This window comes from Bombina bombina, chromosome 4 (assembly GCF_027579735.1).
Source record: "Bombina bombina isolate aBomBom1 chromosome 4, aBomBom1.pri, whole genome shotgun sequence".
NCBI lineage: Eukaryota > Metazoa > Chordata > Amphibia > Anura > Bombinatoridae > Bombina > Bombina bombina.
Window position 1 is genome coordinate 494,443,421 of NC_069502.1, and position 15,058 is coordinate 494,458,478.

Here is a 15,058-nt window from a genome sequence, read left to right on the forward strand (position 1 = left end):
TGTTTAACAATTTGTATATATATATATATATATATATATATATATATATATATATATATATATATATATATATATATATGATACTGTTCATGTAAAATACATAAATATACCTATATAGCTATAGGAATAGATATGCAGGTATAGGTATATATAAGGTATATATTTATAAGTTAAATACATATGTACACACAGATATAAACATATATATATATATATATATACACACACACACATTCATATCTAGACATGTATATTTATGTATCTCTATGTTAACGCCCTTTGCAGACCTTTTTTTTCTTACACCTCATATCTTTGAACCCTTATCACTTTTTATTGCAATTTTTTTCAATAATTTTTATCAGACAGTGTTATTATGAGTGTAACTGTACTTTTAAATGTATTTTTGATATTTTTTCTGCAACTTTTTATTCAAGCATAATAGTTAACCAGACCTCTGAAGTTGCACTAACCCGACGCGCCTTAAATTCAATCTTGCTTGAGCAAATGTATTTACTTTTAACTTGTAATATGCGCACTACTTCCGACACACTTCCGACAGGTGTGAGAAACCCAATATTGCTTGCGCTCAACTGTTAGTGCGCCACTCATAATCTGGCCCATAATAGGGAATATTGTTTGCTTTTGTGGAAAATTCCATTTAAAGTATTTACTCTCCTCTATACAAGAAAGACAGAACTTTATATACACAGTAATTGAGTTTTTATATTTTCTGTTTCCTATGTAATATTATGATAATATCCATTTTAACTGAAATATCTTTTGAAACATTTATGATATGATATTATGTTGTCCAAATAAAACATTAGTCCATTTTCCTTTTTGGGCATTATAAGTTCTCTTCTGTTTCAGGTGAACTAGAAAGTTGACTGTTTTCACAGGCATTTGTAATACATTGCCCTGGAGGTCCTCTTAAGCCTGTATAACCTATGAGGCCAGGTTGCCCTCTGTGACCACGAGGACCCATTTGACCAGGTTCACCATCAAATGCTAATCCAGGTTTTCCTCTTCCACCTAATAAAAAAAAAATACAATTTTGTTACCTTGAAATTTGTGATTTTTTATTGACATCTTTTGCATGTTTTATTCTTATTTATTTTCTAACATTTTACTAAATATAATTGGACAAACCAAATTTGAGGGTCCTACCTTTGTATTATAATGTAAGGTGTAAATCAAACTTTATACAAAGTGTTCTATTTAATGATAGGATTTTTATTCATGATCAAAGGTCATTATGGTTAATATCAGGTACACCCTTAGCATTGCAGTTCCCTGGGCAAGGCAAATTTGTGGGACCCCACAGCCCAGCGCTCATATTCCCCTCCCCCTGTATGCCCGGTCCCTGTATGGACCACCCATGTCTCAACATTCAGAGTTACCTATATAAATAACTGTATATATTACATCTCATTATACCATAAACACTTCTTCATAAACTAAATACAGGATATACATTGCACCTTCTTATACCCTTACCCCTGAAAGTCCCTGCCCCCCAAAGCACTGGCCCTGGGCGGTTGCCCCTCTCGCCCTGCCCAAAGGGAAGGTCTGGGTAATATTTGTGAAAGATAATGGAGCAGAGTTTAAAAAGCAAAGAAAGATAAGTTAAGAGTGTAGATTTAGAAAATCTCTGAAAATGAGAATTAGGAATAGCATAAAGTCCTGAAAGTTTGTTTCAGTCTGAAAGAGTTAATTAAGACTTTGTATATTTTATCTACATCACATAAAAGTAATAAAACAGGAGTAAGTCAAAGATGAATTGGTAATAATTTAAGGATGAAGTATAGAAGTAGAACGTTTGAGATGCTGAGCTTTATCTGTGGCAGATATTTCAAACCATATACTGTATAGACTGCTGGTGACAAGAGCAAGCCAGATGGGGGATAGTGGAGGATACTTTAATGCCTCATAGATACTGGCATGCTAGTACCAGGCTTAGTGGGCTATCGCTGGATGCCTCAGGAGTGAAGCAGTCCAGTGATGCCCAATAAAGTGATTACTGTTACCACATTACAAATAAAAAGGCATTGTTTGTAAATAATGGTTTGTCTTGCTCTCCTCTTCTCTCCTTGTCAGCACTCGTTCTTCTGATAGAGAAAGAGGACACCTGTATCACTTTGGCCTTGATCACAGTCTATCAGCTGATGCATCTTGTGCAATATTTCTGGAGGCCACTTTTCAATTCCACATGATCACAATATCTTGTTTTTGTCTCTTTCCTTCATGTTAAACGTGTTTTTGTATCCTCACTAAAAGACCTTTTTTTACTATAGGGCCTGAAAAGATCTCAGTGGTCCCAATCCATTTTGAATGCCTTTTCACGTTTTCAAATTCTACACCTTAAGGCACTTGATAACTCTTAAAAAATGGCATTTTGGACATCTTTGCAACTGTTCCAAAGCTATTTGCAAACAATCTATTATCTTACACATGTGAAAAATACTCCATAGGAGACATTGTAGATGTGTACTAGCATACATGGTATTGATTCATTAAAGCTCTTTTCATCCCTATGGTAGAGACTGTATTCAGTGGACAGGGCAGATTGTGTATATATGTTCACATACATATGTATATGTTGAGTACGTAATATCCTGAACAGCTAGAGGATCTGCAGGAAAAGTCATATCAGGACTCCAACATCTAATTCTTAGTCACACTCACACTGTTGTGTTTGTAACTAACACTACTGGCATCTTCATAACCGGGTTTTAAAATGTGATCACACAATCGCAACATTCACAGGAACCTATTGCAATCTGTTTCCATCCACAACACTTCTAAACCATATGAATGCAAATAGTATGTTGACATGATGGGCAGACTTGGCACCATTTTTCTATTGCTATATGATAACTTTTAAACTCTGACAAATATTGTTTTTTTTACAATATTTAGTTCTAATGATTGTTAAAGGACTGTTTCCATTTGGCATGTTCTTAAAGCAAGATGGAGACTATGGTTTCCATTGAAATTACTTTATTTTCTTACACTAGATTTTAACAATAATTAAACTGTGAATAAAGTGTGAACCCGCTGCCTTGCAACATTGTATCTGTCTTAGAGACCTTCAAATGAAATAGTGCTTTCATGGTCTGGTTTTATAGGGGAATTGCCTCCATGCACACAATGGGGCATATTTATCAAGCTCCGAATGGTCACAAAGACCACTGCTCCATAACCTGTCCGCCTGCTCTGAGCAGGCAGACAGACATCGCCGGAAATCAACCTGATCGAGTTTGATCGGGTTGATTGACACCCCACTGCTGGTGGCCTATTGGCCGCGAGTCTGCAGGGGGCGGTGTTGCACCAGCAGCTCTTGTGTGCTGCTGGTGCAATGCTGAATACGGCGAGCATATTGCTTGCCGAATTTAGCGAGGTCTGTCGGACCTGATCCGACAGACCTCGCTGTCTGAAAAGACTATTGTATCAGTTTTGGGTGACTGCCCAGTTTTTATTTCAAGAACAGGTACTTTACAAATGTAAAGGCATTTTTTGGGAGCTTTTCTGTTGAAAAGGCATTCACGTCTGCGGGCTTTTAACAAACAAATTTATATTGCATTGTGATCACCTGAGAATCTCAACGACCAATTCTGGCGAAAAGCCAAAAAGACATTCCAGAAGCAAATTGGCGATAGATTGTGATCAACCTCTATATTCCCAGTGAAAAAAATAGTATAAATGTATTTTAATAAAATGTTGTGGGGTTTTTTCTACCCTAAGTAATAAAATGGTTTATTTTAAATTGCCAAAATTCCACCAAGTAAATACCCTGGTGTATCTAGTTTCTACAAATATATATACTTTTGCGTAGCAGTTTTGGTGACCACTATTAAACTTAAAAGCGTTAAGCCAATAATGCCATCTTTATAGTATTTGGCCTATATTTACTATAAATAACTTTGAAACCTAGATATATGAGGTATTCTTGAAATCAGGAAAAAATAAATTAGCTATTTTGTGGTGTTATCTTTAGCTATGCTTTTTGGGTAGAAATGATTATAATGAAAACTGAAAATAATGCATTTTTTCAGTTTCCTCCATTGTTCAGTATTAAATAAAGTTTTTGTTATTTTATGTACCTATGTAGGGTATCACAAAAAAACATTGAAGAATGCTTAATATAGGAGATTAAAAGGTTAGAATGTTTGATAAACATTCAAAATTTGATTTGAATGGACAAATGTATAAAAATTACACATATAAATATTCACACACATATATATAGTGTACATACACACATATACATTGTATATGCGTGTGTATGTATGTGTATACGTTTTTGCACAAGTTGGGTTGCACTGGTATTACAAGTTGAAATTAAAATTATCGCTCTAGCACTAACCCGACTCGCGCAAAATAAATATCGCTAGCGCAAAAACCTACTGCTCCATAGAAGTCAATGGTTTTTATTTAATTTGACAGGTACGTTTTTTTGGGGGTTTTTTTTTTTAAGGTAGTTAGGATTTTTTTTGGTAAAGTTTGGGGTAGTTTATTTTGGGTTGTGTCGGGGGATGGCAGTTTAGGGGTTAATAATATAGTTTAGATATTGCAATGTGGGGGATGGTGGTTTTGGGGTTAATAGTATATTTATGTAGCTTGTGATGTGGGGGGATGGCAGTTTAGGGGTTAATTGTGTGTTTAGTGTAACTGTTTCATCTGGACAAACTCTTTATGTAAACTTTCAGGTTGCGTAAAAAGTTTGAGCAGTAATTGTAATACAAGCACAAATTAGCGCTTTATGCTACCCATAGAAAATATGGGGAGCATAAATTACGGTGAGTTTGTGCAAACAAATTTGCGGTAATTTTAACAGCGCGCCACTAGTAATATGAATATGAGTGTAAAGAATACTGCGACCTCTCGATCGTGTTTATACCCCTAGCGCTAATGTTAGCGCTCCACTTGTAATCTAGGCCTAAATGTGCTTTTAAGTAAACAAGTTACAATGGTGAAAAGCTGATAAAAAATCCCTTTAATTCATTGTTTTGCTTTTTTTAATATTGATTTATTTTTATCAACATTGGCAATAGTTATACTATCAAACAGTAGCAATAGAAATGTACATAAATAGTCAATAAGAGATAATAATCTTGTATATTTAGGAACTAGAGATATCTAAATATCTAGACAGAAAAAATATTAAACTGTGAAAGGAACCTAGGCACCAAATTAATTATCAGCTGAACTGGTAGAAACTGTGACAAGCTTGTCTAAAGGAATGATGAACACAGCTCATTGTAAAACTAATAACATGACTACTGAGAGAATAATAACGAAAGAGAAAAATATATCTATGCAGAGGTTTAGAACAACTATACCATCAGGCTGGAACTGGAAAAGAAAGAAGAAAGTGTATTGAAGAAATCCTTGAGAAATATAGAATATATAAAAGACCATCGGCTAGATTTAGAGTTTTGCGGCCAAAGGGGTGCATTAGCTACGCGTGTTTTTTTCCCCCCGCACCTTTTAAATAACGCTGGTATTTAGAGTTCTCTGAAGGGCTGCGTTAGGCTCCAAAAAGGGAGCGTAGAGACATATTTACCGCCACTTCAACTCTCAATACCAGCATTGCTTACGGTAGCGGCTAGCTGGAAAAACGTGCTTGTGCATGATTCCCCCATAGGAAACAATGGGGCAGTTTGGGATGAAAAAAAACCTAACACCTGCAAAAAAGCAGCGTTAAACTCCCAACGCAGCCCCATTGTTTCCTATGGGGAAACACTTTCTAAGTCTGCACCTAACACCCTAACATGTACCCCGAGTCTAAACACTCCTAATCTTACACTTAACCTCTAATCTGCCGCCCCCGCTATCGCTGACCCCTGCATTTTATTATTAACCCCTAATCTGCCGCTCCGGACACCGCCGCCACCTACATTATACCTATGTACCCCTAATCTGCTGCCCACAACACCGCCGACCCCTATAGTATATTTATTAACCCCTAATCTGCCCCCCCCAACGTCGCCGCTACCTTACACACACTTATTAACCCCTAATCTGCCGACCGGACCTCGCCGCCACTATAATAAATGTATTAACCCCTAAACCGCCGCACTCCCGCCTCAAAAACCCTATAATAAATAGTATTAACCCCTAATCTGCCCTCCCTAACATCGCCGACACCTAACTTCAAGTATTAACCCCTAATCTGCCGACTGGACCTCACCGCTACTCTAATAGATGTATTAACCCCTAAAGCTAAGTCTAACCCTAACACCCCCCTAAATTAAATATAATTTTAATCTAGCGAAATAAATTAAATATTATTAACTAAAGTATTCCTATTTAAAGCTACATACTTACCTGTAAAATAAACCCTAATATAGCTACAATATAACGAATAATTATATTGTAGCTATTTTAGGATTTATATTTATTTTACAGGCAACTTTGTATTTATTTTAACTAGGTACAATAGATATTAAATAGTTATTAACTATTTAATAGCTACCTAGTTAAAATAATTACAAAATTACCTGTAAAATAAATCCTAACCTAAGTTACAATTAAACCTAACACTACACTATCAATAAATAAATTAAATCAATTAACTACAAGTACCTACTATTAAATAAACTAAACTAAATTACAAAAACAAACACTAAATTACAAAAAATAAAAAAAGATTAGAAGAATTTTAAGCTAATTACACCTACTCTAAGCCCCCTAATAAAATAACAAAGCCCCCCAAAATAAAAAAATTCCCTACCCTAATCTAAATTAAAATAGTTAACAGCTCTATTACCTTACCAGCCCTTAAAAGGGCTTTTTGCGGGCCATGCCCCAAAGAAATCAGCTATTTTGACTGTAAAAAAACACAATACCACCCCCCAACATTACAACCCACCACCCACATACCCCTACTCTAACCCAAACCCCCCTTAAATAAACCTAACACTACCCCCCTGAAGATCTCCCTACCTTGAGTCGTCTTCACTCAGCCGAGCAGCGATGGACCAAAAGAAGACATCCGGAGCGGCAGAAGTCTTCATCCTATCCGGGCAGAAGAGGACATCCGGACTGGCAAACATCTTTATCCAAGCGGCATCTTCTATCTTCATCCATCCGATGAGGAGCGGCTCCATCTTCAAGACCTCCAACGCGGAACATCCTCTTCTACCGATAACTACCGACGAATGAAGGTTCCTTTAAGTGACGTCATCCAAGATGGCGTCCCTCAAATTCCGATTGGCTGATAGGATTCTATCAGCCAATCGGAATTAAGGTAGGAAAAATCTGATTGGCTGATTGAATCAGCCAATCAAATTCAAGTTCAATCGGATTGGCTGATCCAATCAGCCAATCAGATTGAGCTCGCATTCTATTGGCTGATCGGGGGTTTGGGTTAGAGTAGGGGTATGTGGGTGGTGGGTTGTAATGTTGGGGGGTGGTATTGTGTTTTTTTTACAGGCAAAAGAGCTGATTTCTTTGGGGCATGCCCCGCAAAAAGCCCTTTTAAGGGCTGGTAAGGTAATAGAGCTGTTAACTATTTAACTTAGGGGGGTGTTAGGGCTCGGGTTAGACTTAGTTTAGGGGTTAATACATTTATTAGAGTAGCGGTGAGGTCCGGTCGGCAGATTAGGGGTTAATACTTGAAGTTAGGTGTCGGCGATGTTAGGGAGGGCAGATTAGGGGTTAATACTATTTATTATAGGGTTTGCGAGGCGGGAGTGAGGCGGTTTAGGGGTTAATACATTTATTAGAGTAGCGGCGAGGTCCGGTCGGCAGATTAGGGGTTAATAAGTGTAGGTAAGGTAGCGGCGACGTTGGGGGGGGCAGATTAGGGGTTAATAAATATTATGTAGGTGTCGGCAATGTTAGGGGCAGCAGATTAGGGGTACATAGGGATAATGTAGGTGGCGGCGGTGTGCGTTCGGCAGATTAGGGGTTAAAAAAAATTATTATAGTGGCGGCGATGTGGGGGGACCTCGGTTTAGAGGTACATAGGTAGTTTATGGGTGTTAGTGTACTTTAGAGCACAGTAGTTAAGAGCTTTATAAACCGGTGTTATCCCAGAAAGCTCTTAACTACTGACTTTTTTCTGCGGATGGAGTCTTGTCGGTAGAGGCTCTACCGCTCACTTCAGCCAAGACTCTAAATACCGGTGTTAGGAAGATCCCATTGAAAAGATAGGATACGCAAATGGCGTAAGGAGATCTGCGGTATGGAAAAGTTGCGGCTTGGAAGTGAGCGTTAGACCCTTTCCTGACTGACTCTAAATACCAGCGGGCGGTAAAAAGCAGCGTTAGGACCCCTTAACGTTGCTTTTGACGGCTAATGCAGAACTCTAAATCTAGGAGCATGTAAGGGGGGAGAAGAAAAGAGAGGAGGAAGAAAAGAAAATGAAAGAGTAGTATAGTGAGCTTCTCTGGGATCATCCTAACCTATAACTAAATGTTACATGAACATTTAGATCTACTGTTGAGCAGGTCCAGCAGATGTGTTGAAGTAAATGTGTCACCTATAAAGTGTCTGTGGGAATCCCTTTTTGTTTACTACTAATTTAAGAATCTAAATTGTATGTGATTACATTTGTAAATGTCAAAATAAAATTATAAACAATATAAAGGCCACCATTCCCATCTATCAGAATGCCCATGTGAAGTGCCTTGCATTGTATTATTAGTGGGGGGGGGGGTTACATTTAAAGCCATTGTGATCTTTTTTTTAAAAATCTCACAACAACCCATTTTATTATAGCAACACCGCTCGCTGCAGACTCGTGGCCAATCGGCCGCCAGCAGGGGGGTGTCAATCAATCGTATTCGATCGGGTTGAATTGCTGCGATGTCTGTCCGCAGCGGTCTTTAGACTTGCGTTTCTGGCGAGTCTGAAGACTCGCCAGATACACGGGCCCTCAAGCTCCGTACGGAGCTTGATAAATGGGCCTCTTTGTGTTTACCTTTACAGGTGTACCTCACTTTACAGTGCTTCACTTCACAGCGCTTCGCTAATACAGCGCTTTTTGGAGCTGAAGTTCAACGTTGCAACATTGCTGTAATCTTCGTGAGATTGCAAGAAAAGTGACAGGCACAATTTTGTTATGCTTAGTTCACTCTGTTTACACCATTACAGTGCAATCTGTGTCTCAGTGTTGTAGTCTGGCAAATTGTACTACAGTAAGTGTCACTATTTTACAGGTACAGTATTTATTGAATATTAATTGAATACTGTGCTCTGCGAGTGTTAAACTAAACATAGCACTATTGCACCCCTAATATATGTTAGTTCAAACATGTTTTCAAGTTTTTAAACACTGGCAAGTGAAATGAAAGCTAAAACCACATTGTTTCACTTTAAGGCAGTTTTCACTTTACAGTCTAAATTGTAGGGGAGACTCAGCGCCAAGGGGGGGGATGCACCTTTGACACTGTACAAAGGTTACCTAGTTAACCTAAAAAAAAGAGGTAAAAGTCGAGAAGTGTGCAGAGCGCCCAAAAAAGGCTGAAGTGTCTTATAGGTGTAGTGTGATCTCTAGTGTGACACTCTACTTATGTCAATATATCTGGTATGTTAGACCACTATACCGGATGATGTGGGGTACCTAGATTATCTAGTGTGTGTAATATATTGCTTTACAGTAGTAAAATTGCAATTACACTTTAATATGATATTACATCAAATAACAAACATCAGGTTTCAGGTTTAAAAAACATCAAAGTATATAATGGATTAAAAATCATGGATCCATGATTGCTTCGATTAAATGAAATAATACATCAATAAAATTAGCTCAAATACATAATCAGTTGTATGTAGTTACTTTGTAATATTCCCAATGTATCAGCAGTGATCTCTAAAAATGAATCCTATAAATGGAGTTATACAGTAGTAAAAGGTAAGCACAAACCATTGACAATTACTCAAAGCCTGTGAGTGACTGAATGCAGATAGTGACTGAATACAAATAGTGTCAATGAATTATACAACCTTGTGAAAAAATATGCAAATACGTGCACAGTTGAAAAATGTAAAAATATAAAAATTTTAAAAAATGAATGAAAAATAAAAATTTAATTATGAACGTCAAATGTCTCAATAAGTGCCAAAAAGTATCAAAACAGGTTAACCATATAAAAATCCAAAAGACAAATACCAACTCAAGTCAATGTGATGATAAAAGTGATGAAATCAGTAAAAAAATTGTATCAAACTTGTTTCTTGGTCATGAGAATCCTTGTGGTGTATGCGGAGATCCAGAAAGGCTGAGAAAGCCTTTAAATCTTCTCTAGAAGTCCTGGGTGTCCTCCAAAATAGAACGTTAAACACAACAAAACAGCAATCACCAGGAATAGGGAAATCCTACAGAAAACTTGTTTGTGACAGTTTCTGCAGGCTGTATATACTGGTCCTTGGTGAAGCAGTCCTATCCCAGAGAGATGGTAATGGCAGGCTAAGCACACATTCAGCTATTGCAGCAACAGTGATTCACAGAATTCAGGCTCCAAAATCCATTAGGCAGCAAGAAATCTCAGAAGGGAGCTGTAGTTTGCTTTGTCTCATGAAGTGTTAGTTCACAGGAAAAAGTAGTTTAAATATCCAGAGAGTAAAAAGTAGTCAGGAAGTAAAGTTAGTTATAAAGTATCTGCACAACAGCCACACACGTAGCTCAATATCCCCAGAGTAAAACATAGTCAGGAGTGCAAATGGGTTTAGTAGGTATCCAGCTTGAGAATCTGGTTAATTAACTTGTATAATCAAGCACTCTGGGGGATATTTATCAAGCCATCAACCGCAAATATGCAGGAATTCCGCAGCGTAATTGTGGCAAGCTTGATCCGACCTAGTTATCAACGCCTACAGACCGGCAAAAGTTAAAATCTGTGACGTAACATCCGATCCGCCGGTCTCGATCCGACACAGATTGATGCTTACGTCATTACAGATGTTTCGAATACATATTCGGCACTATTTAACAATTTTTAAAAGTTATCAAATAATTAACAAGTACGCTATTTTGACCCAGCGTACCTGGTTTTCAATCCACCACCCTGGAGGCCGCGGATGCCATAGGAATCAATCGGAGTCTGAAAGCACCAAAAGCTTATTTTTGATGCTGCCAGATATACCATTGATTTCTATGGTAGAAAACAAGTAACGTTTACACCTAACACCCTAACATAAATCCAGAGTCTAAACAACCCTAATCTGCCGCCCCGACATCGCCGCCACCTACATAATGTTATTAACCCCTATTCCACAGCTCTCCCCGACACCGCAGCAACTAAATAAAGTTATTAACCCCTATCCCGCCGCTCCCGGACCCCGCCGCCACTAGATAAACATATTAACCCCTAAACCTCTGGCCTCCCACATCACTACCATTAACTAAACATATTAACCCCTAAACCGCCAGCTCCCCACATCACCATAAACTAAATTAACCTAACAACCATTTCAGCCAATAGAAATGCAAGGGATGCCATCTTGGATGACATCACTTGCATTTAAGTTCCAGTTTACCGCGGCGACAGTATTGAAGAGGAGCTCCGTGCTGGATGTCTTCAGGATGGACCCGCTCCGCACCGGATGGATGAAGATGGAAGAGGCCGCATGAATGAAGACTTTGCTGGATGGATGAAGACTTCTTGCCGCCCGGATGAAGACTTCTTGCCGGCTGGATGGATCCTTCAAGCGGAACTTCAAAAACTGTAAGTGGATCGTCGGGGGTTAGTGTTAGGTTTATTTAAGGGTTTTTTAGGTGGGTTTTATTTTAAGAGAAGGGTCTGGGCAGGTAAAAGAGCTAAATGCCATTTTAAGGGCAATGCCCATAAAAATGCCCTTTTCAGGGCAATGGGGAGCTTCGGTTTTTTAGATAGGTTTTTTTATTTGGGGGGGGGGGGTTGGTTGTTTGGGTGGTGGGTTTTACTGTTGGGTGGTGTTTGTATTTTTTTGTACAGGTTAAAGAGCTGATTTCTTTGGGGCAATGCTCCACAAAAGGCCCTTTTAAGGGCCATTGGTAGTTTATTGTAGGCTAGGGGGGGTTATTTTGGGGGGGCTTTTTTATTTTGATAGGGCTATTAGATTAGGGGTAATTCTTTTTTTTTGATAATGTGGTTTGATTTTTTCGCAATTTAGTGTTTTTTATTTTTGTAACAGCGTTTATTTTTTTGTAATTTAGTAATTTTTAATAGTAGATTTAAATAATTTGAGTAGGCTTAGGGTTTTTAATATGTAATATAGTTAATTTAATTACTAGTTTAATGTAATTTTAGTATAATAGTTAGGGAAGGTTAATTAATTAGTTTCTTTTAATTCTACAGGTAAGTTTAAATTTATTTTAAGATAGGTATGTTGTAATTTTAATGTTAAGTTAGCGGGTTGTTAGGTTTAGGGGTTAATAGCTTAATTTAGTTTATGGCGATGTGGGGGGCTGGTGGTTTAGGGGTTAATAGGTTTAGTTAATGGTAGTGATGTGGGAGGCCAGAGTTTTAGGGGTCAATATGTTTATTTAGTGGCGGCTGGGTACGGGAGCGGCGGGATAGGGGTTAAACATTTTAGTATAGTGGCGGCGTTTAGTGACAGGGTATAAATAAAGTTGGTAAAAAGCTGAATAGCAGCGAGATTTATGACTGTTAGTTAACAACAGTCCGATGCTCATCGCCCCGTTCTTGGTGTGCGGCTTTTTGCCGGCTTTTTTTATAAATATGAAGATCGTATTCAGGTCCATGGCCACTATGTTAGGCGATGTTAGGCGATCGTATTGGTGCCGGCGAATGCAGCATAGTTGAGGCTTTGATAAATATCCCCCTCTGCTTAAAGATACTTTATAACTAAGTTTACTTCCTGACTTCTTTTTGCTCTGGGGATATTGAGCTACATGTGTGCCTATTGTGCAGATACTTTGGCCTCTAGTTATCAACGTGTCTACTTACCTGCCTTCGCCGGCCCCAATACGCCCACCTAAGCTCGCCTCACATCGCCGCCGCGGACCTGAGTACGTTCGCCAAAGTTATCAAAAAAGCTGTCAAAAAGCCGCGCACCAAGTACGGGGCGATGAGCAGCGGACTGTGATAGTTATCACTCATCTGATCTCGCTGCTCTTCGGCTTTTTCCCAGCTTTATTGATACCTCTGTCACTAAGCACCCACACTATACTATTCTACCCCCTATACCGCCACCCCCGGAGCACCCGCAACAAAATAAAGTTATTAACCCCTAAACCGCCGCTCCTAGACCCCGCCGCAACTAAAATAAATTTATTAACCCCTAAACCGCCGCTCCCGGGGCACAACGCCACTCTAATAAACTGATTAACCCCTAAACCGCCGCTTCCGGACCACGCCGCCACCTACATAATACCTATTTAACCCTATCCAGCGCCCCTATACTGCCGCCACCTATAATAAATGTATTAACCCCTATACTGCCGATCCCGTACCCCGCCTCAACTAAATAAATTGTTTAACCCCTAAACCGCCGCTCACGGACCCCGCCGCCACCTATATTAAACTTATAAACACCTAATCTGCCCCCCTACACTGTCGCAACCTATAATAAATTTATTAACCCCTATCCTGCCCCCCCTATACCGCCGCCATCTATATTAAACTAATTAACCCCCAAACATATGTCTAACACTAACCCTAACACCCCCCTAACTTAAATATTATTTTAATAAATCTAAATAAAAATTACTCTTAACTAAATTAATCCTATTTAAAACTAAATACTTACCTATAAAATAAACCCTAATCTAGCTACAATATTACTAATAATTATATTGTAGCTATTTTAGGAATTATTTTTATTTTACAGGCAAATTTAAATTTATTTTAACTAGGTACAATAGCTATTAAATAGTTATTAACTATTTAATAGCTGCCTAGATAAAATAAAGACAAATTTACCTGTAAAATAAAAACTAAACTAAGTTTCAATTACACCTAACACTACACTATCAATAAATAAATTATTCCTATTTAAAAATAACTAAATACTTACCTGTAAAATAAACCCTAAGATAGCTACAATGTAATTAATAATTACATTGTATCTATCTTAGGATTTATATTTATTTTACAGGCAACTTTGTATTTATTTTAACTAGGTAGAATAGTTATTAAATAGTTATTAACTATTTAATAACTACCTAGCTAAAATAAATACAAAATTACCTGTAAAATAAATCCTAACCTAAGTTACAATTAAACACTACACTATCATTAAATTAATTAACTACAAGTAGCTACAATTAAATACAATTAAATAAACTAACTAAAGTACAAAAAATAAAAAAAAATAAGTTACAAAAAATAAAAAATATTACAAGATTTTTAATCTAATTACACCTAATCTAAGCCCCCTAATAAAATAACAAAGCCCCCCCAAAATAAAAGAATTCCATACCCTATTCTAAATTACAAAAGTTAACAGCTCTATTACCTTAGCAGCCCTTAAAAGGGCCTTTTGCGGAGCATACCCCAAAGTAAACAGCTCTTTTGCATGTAAAAAAAAATACAAACCCCCCCCCCCAACATTAAAACCCACCACCCACATACCTTTACTCTAACCCAAACCCCTCTTAAATAAACCTAACACTACTCCCCTGAAGATCACCCTACCTTGAGACGTCTTCACCCAGCCAGGCACCAGTGGTCATCCGATCCGTCCAGTAGTCTTCATCCGATGGGCCAGAAGAGGACATCCAGACCGGCAGAAGTCTTCATCCTATCCGGGCAGAAGAGGACATCCGGACCGGCAGACATGTTCATCCAAGCGGCATCTTCTATCTTCATCCATCCGACGAGGAGCAGCTTCATCTTCAAGACCTCCGGCGCGGAGCATCCTTCCAGACCGACGACTAACTACGAATGAAGGTTCCTTTAAGGGACGTCATCCAAGATGGCGTCCCTCGAATTCCGATTGGCTGATAGGATTCTATCAGCCATTCGGAATTAAGGTAGGAAAAATCTGATTGGCTGATTGAATCAGCCAATCAGATTCAAGTTCAATCGGATTGGCTGATCCAATCAGCCAATCAGATTGAGCTCGCATTCTATTGGCTGATCGGAACAGCCAATAGAATGCG

General features: G+C 38.3%; 1 protein-coding gene across 1 annotated transcript in view; it reads right to left on the reverse strand.

The window, feature by feature from the left end:
• Window positions 1–697: 697 nt before the first annotated feature.
• Window positions 698–15,058, reverse strand: part of LOC128656479 (collagen alpha-1(IX) chain-like) — a 117,933-nt gene continuing 103,572 nt past the window's right edge. Inside the window, exon 27 of the mRNA XM_053710399.1 lies at window positions 698–1,032. Within this exon, the coding sequence (XP_053566374.1) occupies window positions 848–1,032 (185 nt within the window). The 3' untranslated portion in view covers window positions 698–847. The remainder of the gene's footprint in view (window positions 1,033–15,058) is intronic.